Below are 15,852 nucleotides of genomic sequence, written 5' to 3' on the forward strand. Positions count from 1 at the left end.
GTGTGTGTGTGTGGGGGTTTTGGTGTGTGTGGTGTGTGGTGGTTTTGGTGGTGTGGTTGTGTGTGTGTGTGGTTGTTATGCGATGCAGGTTGGTGTCGTGCTTTTGGCGTGCGTGTTCGTGTGGTGGTGGTGGGGGTTTTGTGGTGGTGGTGGTGGTGGTGTGTGTGTGTGTGTGTGGGTGGTGGGTGGTGTGTGTGTGTGTGGTGCGTCGGTGCGTGCGGTGTTGCGCGTGCGTGCGTGCCGTGCTGTGTGCGCGTTTTGGGGGATGTACATATTCATATATACATATATATATACCTATATACATGTACGCATACATATAAATATACATATAAATGTGTGTGTGTGTGTGTGTGTGTGTGTGTGTGTGTGTGTGTGTGTGTGTGTGTGTGGTGTGAGTGTGTGTGTGTGTGGTGCGTGTGCGGTGCGAGGGGATGGTGGGGTGCGTGGAGTGCGCGCGATGCGGGGCGAGCGAGTGCGAGTGCGAGTGCGAGTGCGAGTGTTAGTGTGTGCGCGTGTGTGCGTGCGTGCGTGCGTGAGTGTTATAATTTATGTAACAAAGAATGCAAAAAGTTATTTCACTAGGAAGTGTTTCTTTTCTAGGACACGTGAACGTCACAGCTGCTTACACATGTAGGGATTCGGAATGAGCTTGGGCTGCCTCAGCTTCTTAACGATTACTACTGACGGCATCCTTGTCAAACCTTCTGTTGGGAAGGTTTGCAAGGGCAGGGACACGCAGGAAAGATGAGAGAACTGTTGTCTATGTTTTCATAGAAATCAAACTTTTTTTTGCATAATATATATCTCAAGGAACGATATCGGCAAATCTAATCACTGTGTTAAAATGGTTAAAACAAACAAATGTACTTGACCAGGTCATATAGCACTATGATAAAGTATTGCGGTAAAAAAGGTAAAAATAAGTTAACGATTAGGATAAGTGCACAGAAAAGGGGGATGAAGAAGATAAGGAAAACGGAAAGAAGAAAAGGCCGTGGGAAGAAGAGAAGACCGTGCAAAATTAGTTGTGGCCACGGCTGGAGTCCAAAGATCAACTGCCTTGGGCCTCAGTCTCGTCTCCTAAGCCGTCTCTCTTTCTTTGTTTCTTTGTTTCTCTGTTCCTTTGTTTCTCCCTCCCCCCCTCCCCCCTCTCTCTCTCTCTCAAACCTCAAAACTGGTTTATATATAAGACTGTGCACTTTCTAAGAAAAGGGAGGTACCAAAGCCAATCTTGCCACTAGGGATTCGAAACCCTGTGAAAGTACTTGCCTTTCTTGCTTGTATCAATTGGTCTATTGTTTCCCCCCCCCCCCCCAAGTTTATTTTTTCGATAATCCAAGTGGTTTTGCCGTAAGGAGTAAGTTGCTTCAAACTAATTCTAATTAGAAGTAGCTCAATCTAGCATGATTAACAGTTTGGCAATGTCCATGTATAAAATCATAATCAATTAAAATATGGATAAAATCTGAAGAGTATGCAATTAAAGATTTATAAAAGATAATTTATCTATAAAGACGTCAATAAAATCTTATGCTATTTATTTCAATGTTGCTGTTGGAATAACCAAGATAAAGGTGGTGAAATGCATTAAATATTGAGGAATGTAAGCCTAATGCAAATTGGATATTGTTGCATAGAAAGTGTCTGAAAATATACAGACTATGTCTCTATAAACTGGATTATATTATTTTCAGACAGAGCACTTGCATATGTACACTGTCAGTCAAACTATTATTTCAATTCATTAGAAATTGATTAATTTACTAGTTGGAAGCTTTCATTCTTTACTTTTTTTTGTTTGTTCTTTAGAGTAGTCAAACATATTCAATATTTGAAATGTAATGAACTCTCATACAAAGGAATAACTGTTTATTTACATTACTAAAACTTCATAACAATTTCATTAGCAATAATGTTATAAATACTTTCTTACATAAAAATTAAATGGGACAAAAAGGCCAAAAAAATATATAAAGATTTTTTCCTCTGTCTAACACCATATGCTCCCTGAAATCATAAAAAAATCTATGGAAGAAGTTTTGTGCACATTCAACAAGTTTTATATCAAGCAAGGGGCATACCAGTAGCATTAATAACAGTATAAGAACAGCTGTATTATCTTCAAATTTAAAATACTTTTATGCAGAATACAAAAAAAGAGTACTTTATTTGTTTAGCATGAACTATTCACCAGAAAAAAACTATTTACTATACAACCTTTTAAAATGGTTTAGTGTAAACCTAATGACATGAATATTAAGATGTCTGCAAAATAGAAAACCATTCTCAATAACGTACCACTTACAATGCTCTATACAAATAACATTTAACATTATTTTTGTATATGCTCATATCATGCATTCTTTATGATACAGGCATTCAAAATCTTTAAAAGAGGACTCACTGTCAACAACTAACTCCACACAATATCTTTTCTCCATTTTGGTTTGGTATGCTTCCTTCCATTTACACATTATCTTGTGTAGCATTTGATTTTGAATGAAAAGAGTTTTTTACTGTATCAAATGGAGTTTTTATTGATCCTGTATGCATTTCATACATTACTATAGGCCTTCAGAAAACATCTCGGAAATCACATCAGGCTTATTTATTTCTATTTGGTGAATGTCAATTATCAATGGCATTTTCTTTGATGAAAAAAAAGTATAAAATATCTGGAAAAAATCTTAGACTAAAATTCGCAATTGTCAAAAAGATACTAATGCAATATTTCTACCTAAAAGTACGGGATCCTTTAAAATATAAAAATTCTACTCCCCGGGGTTAAACCCCCTTTAAAAATTTTAAAACAGTACTCCCTCCATATCAAGAATACAAGCAAAAATCAAAAAAGAAACTTTAATGTCTTTGCATTCCCCAAATGCATATGGCCTATAAACCCCAAAATATCCCAAATGAACTGCTGAATACCCCGTGGAAAATTCCATTTTCCCAAAAAGCCTATGATTTGGGCGCCCATTTACAATGCAAATTTTTTCTTTTACCTCAAAATTTAAGCCATAAAAATAGTATATATTTTATCAATTTATTAAAAAAATGTTCTACCCCAAAACTTTCATGATGCATTTCTTTAAATTAAAAATAGCAAAAAAATATTACAATCATTCTCAAAGGGAAAGCCCTGTCAATCACCCACATTACACCTTATCAAAATTATGATTAGGTGAACACAAATTTGTACTTCCAGATAACGGTTTTTTTGAAACTTACATCTTATCAAATCCCCTCCCAAATTAACAAAAATTTCCCCATTGCAATTAATAATTTTCCCCCTTATCCTACATAAAATTTAAGCTAATTTACACAGGGAATGCGCATTGAAATCATTTATACATGAAAATTAAAATAATGATGTAAACAAAATAACTAACAAATAATAGACAAAAAATGTGAGTTAAAATTCAAAAACTAAATTTGATTATATATTAAAATTATTCTTTGGGTATTTCTTCGCAAAAACATGTATTAAAAAATATATCAAAAATATTTTTTTATTGTTGTAATTATTTTATGAAAAAATTTAACTTGGGATTTCAGGCTAAGACAACTTTATTTAAAATGTATTACTCAACTGTTAGCATTTTCGTTTTTTCTCTTACCGCACTTCTAACCTTTTAATGGCAGACCTCTCATATATTCCCTTGAATCTTCATGTTATACTCTTCATGTAGATAAAATGTATATGATATCACTAAAGCACTACCAGCAATGACTTACTTTAATAAAATATTTGGGAAAAAAAAAATGATCCCCGATGATCTTTTAAAGATGCAACAAAACATTGATGCAAACCTCACAGTTTTTTTTAAGGCCTAGCAGATGATGATGAATTAAAAGTAGTAAATTATTTCAAAAAAGTCAAAAGGGTTTTTATAAATCAAGAAAAAATCATTAAAAGGTCCCCAATGCACCACACCCGGAAATCCCAAAAATCTTAAAAAAATATTTCCAAACAAAAAATTTACAGTTGATTCTATTAAAAAAATTAGTGCTATTTAAAACTCACACACACCACATGGGGGAAAAAGGAGCCCTCATATTTCACAGCATAAACTTATTGACGATTGTAACAATGAGTTTAATTCAAAAAATGTCAAGACACTTTGGGAAATTTCCTAGGAAGGACACCAAACACAGTACTGCATGTGATTAATCATTGGCACCTTTTAGTTCTGTGGGGGGGGTGTGAAGGACATCTGTCCCCAGCTCGGGGCCTGATGGAAATTTTGTTCTCAAAATAGATTTCCCTGAAAATATACAAAAAACTGTTAGGAAAACCAAATGACCTACTTCCTGTGATTAGATATGTACAAATTAAACCCAAAAATTCAACCAATTGTCCCTAACTTTCATTCTTTTCCTTTTTTTTCAAGCTTGCAGAAAATATAAAATATAAAAAAATATAAAATACATTTAAAAGAAAGCCACAACATTTTGAACTTTTTGAAAATGGTTGTATGAAATGAATAATTCGTAATGAAAAAATAAAATTAATTGCATTTCCCCTTTTCATATAGGGGAAAAGTAATATCAAATTTTATATTCATTATCTACTAAAAGGAAAAATTAAAATCAGTTTTTCGCAAAATAAATTTTAAGCCCTTTTTACCCACTATGTTCTAGCTGCCCCAACCCTATAGCATGTTACTCTGGGGACTCTACAAACAGCTCTTGTTTTATATATCTTCTAATATGACTGCAAGTTTTCAATATTACCTTCAGTTTAAAGACAAAATTTTTTTTTGTAAAATAAATCTTGTTTAAAAAAAGTTCTTCAAACCCATGTAGGAAAACCAACAGATGGGTTTAAAACTCTGGCCTGGGAAATGATAGGTGCATGTATCTGAATAGAATTACACATAATACAAAAAATATAATTCAAAAATTTAGGGGAACTGAAGAAATTGCTATCAATAAGTAAAAAAAACGAACTTCATTTCCCTGCTTTCGTAGGCTGCCAGTGCAGGGGAAAAAAACACAATATGTGATGTTTCGGTTCATTCTAAAATTTTAAAATAGGCCCGAAAACTAAACATAAAATTGACCCTTCCACTGATTATTCAATTTTGTAGTCCCAAAATTTCTGGCTAAGCGTTGTTAAAATTTCCTTTTGTGAAAAAATCCAAAAATAGCTAATTTTTCTCTTACAATTTTGATTCACTCCCCTACCTGCCTTTGCCCCCCAAAAAAAATGCTGAATAAGACTTGCTTGCTTACTTGATTAAATACATGCAAGACCCTATAAGGGGCCCCTACTAGGGTTTGCACTATAAAATAACTTGATGGGGGACAGAACTACTCAGCCTCATCCTTTTTCAGACCACTTGGTGATTCATCGGGTAGGGAATCTGACATTTACTTTTCTTTTTTACTTTTTGTTTTTGCAATTTGGCAGAAAATTGTGCATTTATAAACCTGTTTTTTCTCCATCTCCAATTCTCTTACCTTAGGGGAAAAAATTCTATAGACCTATTGACAGCTCTTGCAAGTATGATAACAATTTCTTTTTCCCGTTTTTTTTTAAGAAAATGTTCAAGTGATTCATGTTTGGGTAGACCCTACTACTCTTTCCCAGGTTGCTGTCCAAAATTTTTTTTTTCCCCTTTGTCAAATATTGGGATTTTTTTTTTTTTTTTTTTTTACTACCTTTCAAATATTTTCATCATGTAATGTTAGTTTACTTTTTGCACTTTTGACCTGATCTTTATTTCCACTTTTATAGATGGTGATACCCCACTTTCCTGGCTTTGGGAAAATTTGGAAAATTTCCCCATATAAAGATTTCCTCCACAAATTTGTCAGTGGTTTACTATCTTTTCTTACGTAATTTTAAGAAAAATAAATCTAAGACAAATTAAAAAAATACATTGCTAACTCACAGTATTAATTTTAGATTGGCTCCTTGCAGGCAAAACCCAAAACCCACGGGCAAGAACATTTCGCAGCTTCAGCACCAATGCTTCCCCACCCTGCACCTTGTCCCCTTCCCCTTTTGTAAACCTTGTACCTGAAAATTTTTTTTCCTCATTTAATGTGTCAGTATACATTTTTTCAATAACAGAAGGGTGTTTAAAAAGATTTCTTAAATGATGCGAAAACCCACTATGAATAAAAAAATAAAATATGCAAAAAAGGGGGAAATTTACTGAAAAACGGGGAAATAACCTTCATTTGCTGAGCTGCCCTTGCTTGCTAACATTGCAGCATCATAATTTGAACTTCAATTAGAAGTCTCTTTTCTAAAAAGAAATAAAGAAAATATATCAATCATCTGAAACTTCTATTTAAATGCTTAATCTTAATAAATTCAATCTTTCAGGTCTCTTCTTAATTTATTGTTTTGTTTAATTTCCTTTTAAAATTTACCCTTCCAGTGTAACATGTACTACATTTCTGGTAAAAGTGATAAAGGGTTGAATACCTTTTATGAATATCTTTCACGTTTCCCAGAAAATAGTAATCAAATGGAATGTATACTGATATTCACTTTCTTTTATAAGTTTGTACCAAAAAGTTACAAAATCAGAATAAACAAAATCCATCTAATCTCTATCCAAATCAAAACCAAAAATCATTTATCACCCTAACGCAAGGTGAAAAAAATACAAGGCTCCCCATTCCTTGTTATTCTAGGGCCATTTAAATTTTAAATATGTATTCAAATGATAAAAAAATTTTCCTTACCCCTTTTTAAATTTTATAATCTTATTTACATCCAAACAACTTTGGAAATTAAATATTTTTTTTTCAATGAAAAAATTTTTAAAATTAAAGCAAAAAAATAAATTGGTCATATATAAACCAAAATAAAACATTAACTAATCGCAAGACACTCCCTACCATTACACAAGGAAAACATCTGGGACGGGGCTTTTTGAAAATTTAACACAAAGAAACTTCTACTGAATTAAGAATGTACTTGCCGCCCTCTGACTCCTATTTTGTGAATCTTTCCTTTTTAAAGGGAAAAAACTGTCATAACCTTTCTAATGATGTGACCCTATCCAATGTAAAACTGAATGGAGCTATCTGGCTAAACATCCGAACTGGAGGCCATGCCCGGAAAATACTTATTTTTCTTTAGGCATCATGGAGATGCCAAAAAGCTAGTGGAGGGGAAAAACAGACAGACTTGTGGAGTGAATTTGTGAACAAACCCAGTGTCTGTATACCAGATATCCACAAGAAACCCTTGCACAAGGGGTTAAAGGAAAACCAACCCATCTGTCCCCTATGGGTTTTTAGTCCCTTACCCCTTACAAACATAAGACTATTAAGCAAAATAATCACTCAGTTGAAATTAACTATCAAAATATTAATATAGCCAATTATATAATTTGTATACTTATTGTATCCATTCCAATAATAATAAACCACAAACAAAATTTAACTCCCCCACTCTTATGTTGGGCTATACTGTGACATAAAAGTTTTATTTACACTGTTGTATTTTTTAACAAATCTAAACAACAGATTATATTAGTATGTCGTTTTTTAATCTTTTTTTTAAAAAAACAAAAAAAGTATTTTAAGCCAAAGAAATATTTCCCAAAGAAAAACCTCAGAAAAATTTTCTAAAGTCTTAAACTTTTGAAATGCGTGGTACAAAATAAATAAAAAAATACATACATCATACAAATGTACGATGTTATATACTATATATAACATATATAACATATTAAACTATATATATACATATATATAATCATATATATACACATATTATAATAATTACAAAAATATACATATTATAAAAATATACACTATAATACATTATATACACTATTACTATTACCCCACAATTATACATATATAACACATAATATACTATTATACCATATATTACATATATATACACAATATATCTTATATACACATTATAAATATATATACACACAATATATACTATATATACACACTATAATACATAATTACACATATATATATACATATAATACCTATATATTACATATTATACATATATATATACATATACTATATTTTCTATATATCATATTTATACATATATCAATATATGTACACATATATAGTTTACACCGATAATGTACACACTATATATGTACACCGAATATTTTACCACTATATATGTACACACGTATATTGTACACACTTTTAATGTACACCGTATATATTACACCGTATATATGTACACACGTATATTTAACCCATATATATGTACACCATTATATTTACACACATTATAGACCACATATATATGTACCACATATATATATTTATATATATTTTATAATATATAATATTACATATAAAATTAATATATATACAATACAATATCCCTATATTATATACATATAATATATATACTAATATATCACATATATATAAAAATATATAATACATATATACATATTATATATATATAATATATATATCATATATAATACTATATTATATCACATATATAATACACAATATATTACACTATATATATAATATATATATACATATATATATATATATATATATTTATATATATATATATCATATATTTATATATTATATATATATTATAATTATTTATATATATATTATATGTCACATATATAGTACATTATTCCCATAGATTACTATTTCTACTATATATGTATAATATAAACCATACATAGTAATAAGATTACTATAAAAATATAGCAATCAATAACGTCTATATTATAAATATTAGAAATATATATATTGTATATATTATATATATTTATATAATATAAATCTATTATTGATCAGTATATATCATATGCATAATTATATATCTTAATGGTACATATATATACATATATGTCAACGATATATATAATATATATTACTATATATATAACACATTCGTATAATACATATATAAATATACAAGAATATAATTAAAATATAGGATATTATATATATTAGTATAGTGATAATATATTAAATTTTAAAGATATATATATATTATATATATATGTATATATTATATATATATATGTTAATATATATTGTATATATTATATGTATTATATATAATATTATTATATATTAGTATGTTAATTATGAATGTATATATATTATTTATATTTTGTTTATTTTATGTATATATGTATATTATTTAGTATAGTTGTTATTTTTAGTAAATTTTATATTTATGGTTGGGTATTATAATATATGATATGTAATGATATATAGTTTTTAATAATTAAGGTATGTATATATTTATATATATTGTTTATGTTAATATTTAATTTCTATAGATCATGATTAATTCATGATATTATTATGATTATATATGTATTTATATTATTTGATTTATATATATTATATATATTTATATATATATATTATATATGGTCATATTATTATATAATGTGATTATTAAGTATAAATATGGTTATATATAATATATATGTATATATATGTATTATTCATTTATAATAGTATGTAATACTATATTATATTATATATATATATATTTTTATATATATTTATATATATATTGTATATATATATTATATATATATTATATATATTGTATATATATTATATATATATATATATATATATATTATTATATATCATTTATATATATTATGTTATTATATGTGTATAATTTATATATATAATCTTGTATATTATATGTGTTATATATTATATTATATAATATATTATATATAAAATATATATATATTTTAATTGTTGTATATATATTATTATATTATTATTATTATATTGTTATATTATATGGTATATATATTATGTATATTATATGTGTTACTATATTGTACATATATTGTATGTATATATATTGTATATATATTATATATTATTCTTAAAGTATGTAATATATTATGTAATTATTGTTTTCTATTATGTGTATATTGTCTATTGTTAATATATATATTATATATTTGTATATATGTTTATATTTATATATGTATATATATATGTGTATATATGTGATATACTAGTATATATATTGTTTATATTATCTATATGTTATAATTGTTATGATTTTGTATATGTATATATCTGTATTATATCCATGTTATATCATATGTTGTTGTATATATCTATATATATGTGTTAATTATGATGTATTATAGTTATTATGTTATTATGTATTATTATATTTTGTTTTATATTAGTGTATATTATATGATATATATATATGTAGTATTATATATGTAGATTATATGTTATTATTATTATATAGTTATATATAGTAATACATGATTTATATTATTATTAATTTTAGTTATTTTTTTCCCAAATTTCTAAGTATTAACAGACTTTAGTAAATTTTTCTGAGGTTTTCCTCATTGGAAATATTTCTTTAGGCTTATAATACTTGTTTGTTTGTTTAAGAAAAGATTAAAAAACTTGACATACTAATATAATCTGTTGTTTAGAGTTGTTAAAGAATACAACTAGTGTAAATAAATACATTTATTGTCACAGTATAGCCCATACATAAGAGTGAGGGAGTTGAATTTGCTTGTGTGTGTATGTATTATTTGGAATGGATACAATTAGTATACAAATTATATAATTGGCTATATTAATAGTTTTGATAGTTAATTTCAACTGAGTGACTTATTTTAGCTTAATAGTCTGTATGTTTGATAATGGGTAAGACTACAAAACCCATATGGACAGATCGGTATGGTTTCTCCTTTAATCCCTTGTTGCAAGGGCTTGCTTGTGGATATCTGGTATACAGACACTGGGGTTTGTTCACAAAGTTCACTCCCACAAGTCTGTCTGCTTTTCCCTCCACTAGCTTTTGTGTGTCATCTCCATGATGCCTAAAGCAAAATAAGTGATTTTCCAGGGCATGGCACTCCAGTTCTGTGATGTATTATTGCCAGATAGCTCCATTCAGTTTGTACATTGGATAGGGTCACCAGTCATTAGAAAGGTTGATGACAGTTTTTTCCTTAAAGGAAAGATTCACATCACTAGGAGTCAGAGGGACAGGCAAGTACATTCTTAATTCAGTAGACAGTTGCTTTGTGTTAATTTACAACAGCCAGTCCCAGATGTTTGCTCTTGTGTAATGGTTAGAGGAGTGTCTTGCGATTCAGTTAATGTTTTTATTTATGGTTCATATATGACCAATTTATTTCTTGCTTAATTTGAAACTTTTTCATTGAAAAAAAGAATATTGAATTTTCCAAAGTTGTTTAGTGATGTAAATAAGATTATAAATTAAATAGGAGGTAAGGAATATTTTTATATCATTGTGAATACATATTTAAAGTTGAAATGGCCATAGAATAACAAGTGAATGGTGAGCCTTGTACTTTTTTACACCTTGCAGTTTAGGATGAGTAAATGCATTTTTGGTATGATTTGGATAGAGATGTAGATGGAGTTTTTGTTTATTCTGATTACGTAACTTTATTTGGATACAATCTTATAAAAGAAAGTGAATATACAGTATACATTTACATAGATTACTATTTTCTGGAATCGTGAAAGATATTCATAAAAGGTATTCAACCTTGATCACTTATTACCAGAAATGTAGTACATGTTACACTGGAAGTGTGTAATATAAGGAACTTAAACAATCATATAAATTTAAGTAATGAGACCTGAATGATTGAATTTATTAAGATTAATGCATTGAAATAGAAGTTTCAGACTGATTGATATATCTTTCTTTATTTTCTTTGTAGAAGAGAGACTTCTAATTGAAGTTCTAAATTATGATGCTGCAATGTTAGCAAGTCAAGTGGCAGCTCAGCAAAATGAAGAAGTTATCTGCCCAGTTTGTCAGGTAAGCTTCCACCTTTTATATGCATATTCATTTATTATTCATAGTGGTTTACTGCATCATTTAAGAAATCTTTGTAAACACCATTCTGTTATTGAAAAATGTATACTGTACACACTTAAATGAAGGAAAATATTTACAGGTACAAGGTTTACAAGAGGTGGCAAGGAGACAAGGTGCAGGGATGGAAGCATCTGGTGCTGAAGCTGCTGCAAATGTTCTTGCCTGTGGTTGTGGTTTAGCTCTGCAAGGAGCCAATCTAACACTTAATACTGTGAGTTAGCAATGTATTCTTTAATTTGTCTTACATTCATTTTGCTTAAAATTACTGTAAAGAAAAGATAGTAAAGCCACTGACAAATTTGTGGAGGAAATCCTTTGATATGGGAATTATCCAATTATCCCATGTCCATGGAAAGTGGGCATATCATTCCTATCTATAAAAGTGGAAATAAAGATCAGGTCAAAAGCTGCAGACAAGTAACACTAACATTTCACATGATGAAAATATTTGAAACGGTAGTAAAAAAAAAAAAAAAAGTCCAATATCTTGAACAAGAAAAGATAAATTCTGGACAGCAATCCTGGAAAGGGTAGATAGGGTCTATCCCAAATCATGAATCACTGTGAACACTTACTTAAAAAACTAACTGGGAATAAAGAAATCTGTTATCATACTTCGCAAGAGCTGTCAATAAGGTCTATAGAATTTTACTCCATAAGGTAAGAGACGTTGGAGATGGAGAAAAGCAGGTTTATAAATGCACAATTTTCTGCCAAATTGCAAACAAAAAGTAAAAAATGAAATGTAAATGTCAGATTCCATACCAGATGAATCACCAAGTGGTCCTGAAAGGATGAGGGCTGAGTCAGATTCTGTCCCTCATCAAGTTCATTTCATAGTTGCTAGCCCTAGTAGGAGCCACTTATAGGATCTTGCATGTATTTAATCAAGTAAGCAAGCAAGTCTTATTCAGCTATTTCTTTTGGGGGCAAAGGCAGGTAGGGGAGTGAATCAAAATTGTAAAGAGAAAAATTAGCTATTCTTGGCATTTTCTTTCACAAAGGAATATACAACTGCTTAGCCAATAATTGTTATGGGACTACAAAATATGAATAATCTAGTGTGAAGGGTCATATTTTATGTTTAGATTTCAGGATGCCTATTTAATATTTAGAATTGAACCGAAACATCACATATTGTGTTATTTCCCTGCACTGGCAGCCATACTGAAAGCATTGTGAATGAATGTTCATGTTTTCTATGTACTTATTTGATAGCAATTCTCTTCAGTCTCCTCCTCAATTTTCTGAATTATATTTTCTTGTATTATGTGTATATTCTATTCAGATACATGCACCTATCATTTCCCAGGCCAGAGAATTAAAGCCATCTGTTGGATTCCTACATAGGTTGAAGAACAGTTTTTAAACAAGATTTTATATTACAAAACAGAAATTTGTCATTAAACTGAAGGTAATATTGAAAGACTTGCAGCTCATATTAGAAGTATATATAAAACTAAGAGCTGTTTGTAGATGTCCCCAGAGTAACATGCTATAGAGGTTAGGGCAGCTAGAACATAGTGAGGTAAAAAGGGCTTATACATTATGTAGCGCAAACTGATGTTAATTTTTCCTTTAGTATGATAATGAATATACAATTGATATTAACTTTTCCTCCTATATGATAATGAATATGCAATTAATTTTACTTTTCATTACTGAATTATTCATTCTCATACATACCACTTTCAAAAAGTTCTAAAATGTTGTGGCTTTCCTTTTAAATGTATTTTATATTTTTTATATTTTCATATTTATCTGCAAGCTTGCAAAAAAGGAAAAGAATGAAAGTTAGGGACAATTGTGTTTGAAGTTTTGGTTTATATTTGTACATATCTTAATCACAGGAAGTAGGTACAGTTGGTTCCTAACAGTTTTTCTGTATATTTTCAGGTGAAATCTAGTTTAGAGAACACAATATCTCATCATGGCCAGAGCTGTGCAGGACAGATGTCCTTCACACCAACCACAGACACTCAAGGTGCCAATGTATTAATCACATGCAGTATCTGTGATTGGATGTCCTTCCTAGTGTAATTCCAAAGCTTGTCTTGCACATATTTTGAATTAAACTCATTGTATACAATCGTCAATCAAGTTTATGCTGTGAAATATGAGAGGCTCCATTTCTTCTCCCATGTGGTGTGTGTGAGATTTTCAATAGCACTAACTTTTTTTAATAGAATCAACTGTAAATGTCTTGTTTGGCACATATTTTTCTTAAGATTTTTAGTGATCACTGGTGTGTGTGCATTAGGACCATTTACATGATATTATTTCTTGATTTATATAAACCTTTGACTTTTTGATATATAATTTTACTACTGTATATTCATCATCATCTGCTGAGGCCTTACAAAATAACTGTGATGGTTTGCATCACATGATTCTGTTGCATCTTTAAAAGTATCATCAGGAGATACATTTTTTTTTTTTCCAAGTATTTCCATATAATGTAAGTCAATTTGCTGTGTAGTGTCTTTAGTGATATCATATACATTTCATCTACATGAAGAGTATAACATAGAAGATTCAAGGGAATATATGAGAGGTCTGCCATTAAAAGGTTAGTAAGTGTCGGTAAAGAGAAAAGCGAAAATGCTAACAGTTGAGTAATACATTTTAAATAATGTTGTCTTAGCCTGAAATCCCAAAGTTAATTCTTTCATAAATATAATTACAACAATAAAAAAGTATTTCAGATATATTTTTTAATACATGTTTGTGCGAAGAACATACCAAAGGAATAATTTTAATATATAATCAAATTTAGTTTTTGAATTTTAACTCACATTATTTGTCTATTATTTGTTAGTTATTTTGTTTACATCATTATTTTTAATTACATGTATAAATGATTTCAATGCGCATTCCCTGTGTAAATTTAGCTAAAACTTTTCATGTAGGATAAGGGTGGAAAATTATTAATTGGAATGGAATTTGTGTTAATTGGTAGCGGATTATGATAAGATGTAAGTTTCAAAGACCGTTATCTGTGAAGTACAAATTTGTGCTTCACCTAATCATAATTTTGATAAGGTGTAATGTGGTGTGATATGACAGGGCTTACCTTCGAGAATGATTGTAATATTTTTTTGCATATTCTTGTTAATTAATGAAATGCATCATGAAAGTTTAGGCTAGAACATTTTCTAATAACCATTGATAAAGTATATACTATTCTATGGCTTCAATATTATGAGGTAATGAAAAATTTGCATTGTAAATGGTCTGCCAAGTCATAGGCTTTAGGTGAAGTGGAATTTGCCACTGGATTATTCAGCAGTTCATTGGTATATTGCTGGTTATATAGTGCCATATGCTATTTTGGTAATGCAAAGACATTAAAGTTATATCTTTTGTGATTTTTGCTTGTATTCTGTGATATGGAGGGAGTACTGTATTTAAAATTTGTAAGGGTTTTGACACGTGATGTAGGTAGAATTATTACTATTATATGTGATCCAGTACTTTTAGGTAGAAATATTGCATTTAGTATCTTTTTTGACAATTGCTGTAATTTCAGTCTAAGATTTCTTCCAGATATCTTTATACTTTGTTGCATCAAAGAAAATGCCATGGATAATTGACATTCACCAAATAGAAATAAATAAGCCTGATGTGATTTCCGAGATGTTTTCTGAAGGCCTATAGTAATGTATGAAATGCATACAGGATCAATAAAAACTCCATTTGATACAGTAAAAAACTCTTTTCATTCAAATCAAATGCTACACAGATATGTGTAATGGAAGGAAGCATACCAAACCAAAATGGAGAAAGATATTGTGTGGAGTTAGTTGTTGACAGTGAGTCCTCTTTTAAAGATTTTGAATGCCTGTATCAAAAAGAATGAATGATATGAGCATATACAAAAATAATGTTAAATGTTATTTGTATAGAGCATTGTAAGTGGTACGTTATTGAGAATGGTTTTCTATTTTGCAGACATCTTAATATTCATGTCATTAGGTTTACAC

The 15,852-nt window shown here is 29.2% G+C and overlaps 1 protein-coding gene across 1 annotated transcript in view; it reads left to right on the forward strand.

Moving 5' to 3' along the window:
- Positions 1 to 15,578, forward strand: part of LOC119577830 (RPA-interacting protein A-like) — a 52,322-nt gene extending 36,744 nt beyond the window's left edge. The window contains exons 4-6 of the mRNA XM_037925424.1: positions 11,709 to 11,809; positions 11,949 to 12,080; positions 13,766 to 15,578. Of these exons, the coding sequence (XP_037781352.1) occupies positions 11,709 to 11,809; positions 11,949 to 12,080; positions 13,766 to 13,909 (377 nt within the window). The 3' untranslated portion in view covers positions 13,910 to 15,578. The remainder of the gene's footprint in view (positions 1 to 11,708; positions 11,810 to 11,948; positions 12,081 to 13,765) is intronic.
- Positions 15,579 to 15,852: the final 274 nt, after the last annotated feature.

This window comes from Penaeus monodon, chromosome 10, assembly GCF_015228065.2.
Source record: "Penaeus monodon isolate SGIC_2016 chromosome 10, NSTDA_Pmon_1, whole genome shotgun sequence".
Classification (NCBI taxonomy): Eukaryota; Metazoa; Arthropoda; class Malacostraca; order Decapoda; family Penaeidae; genus Penaeus; species Penaeus monodon.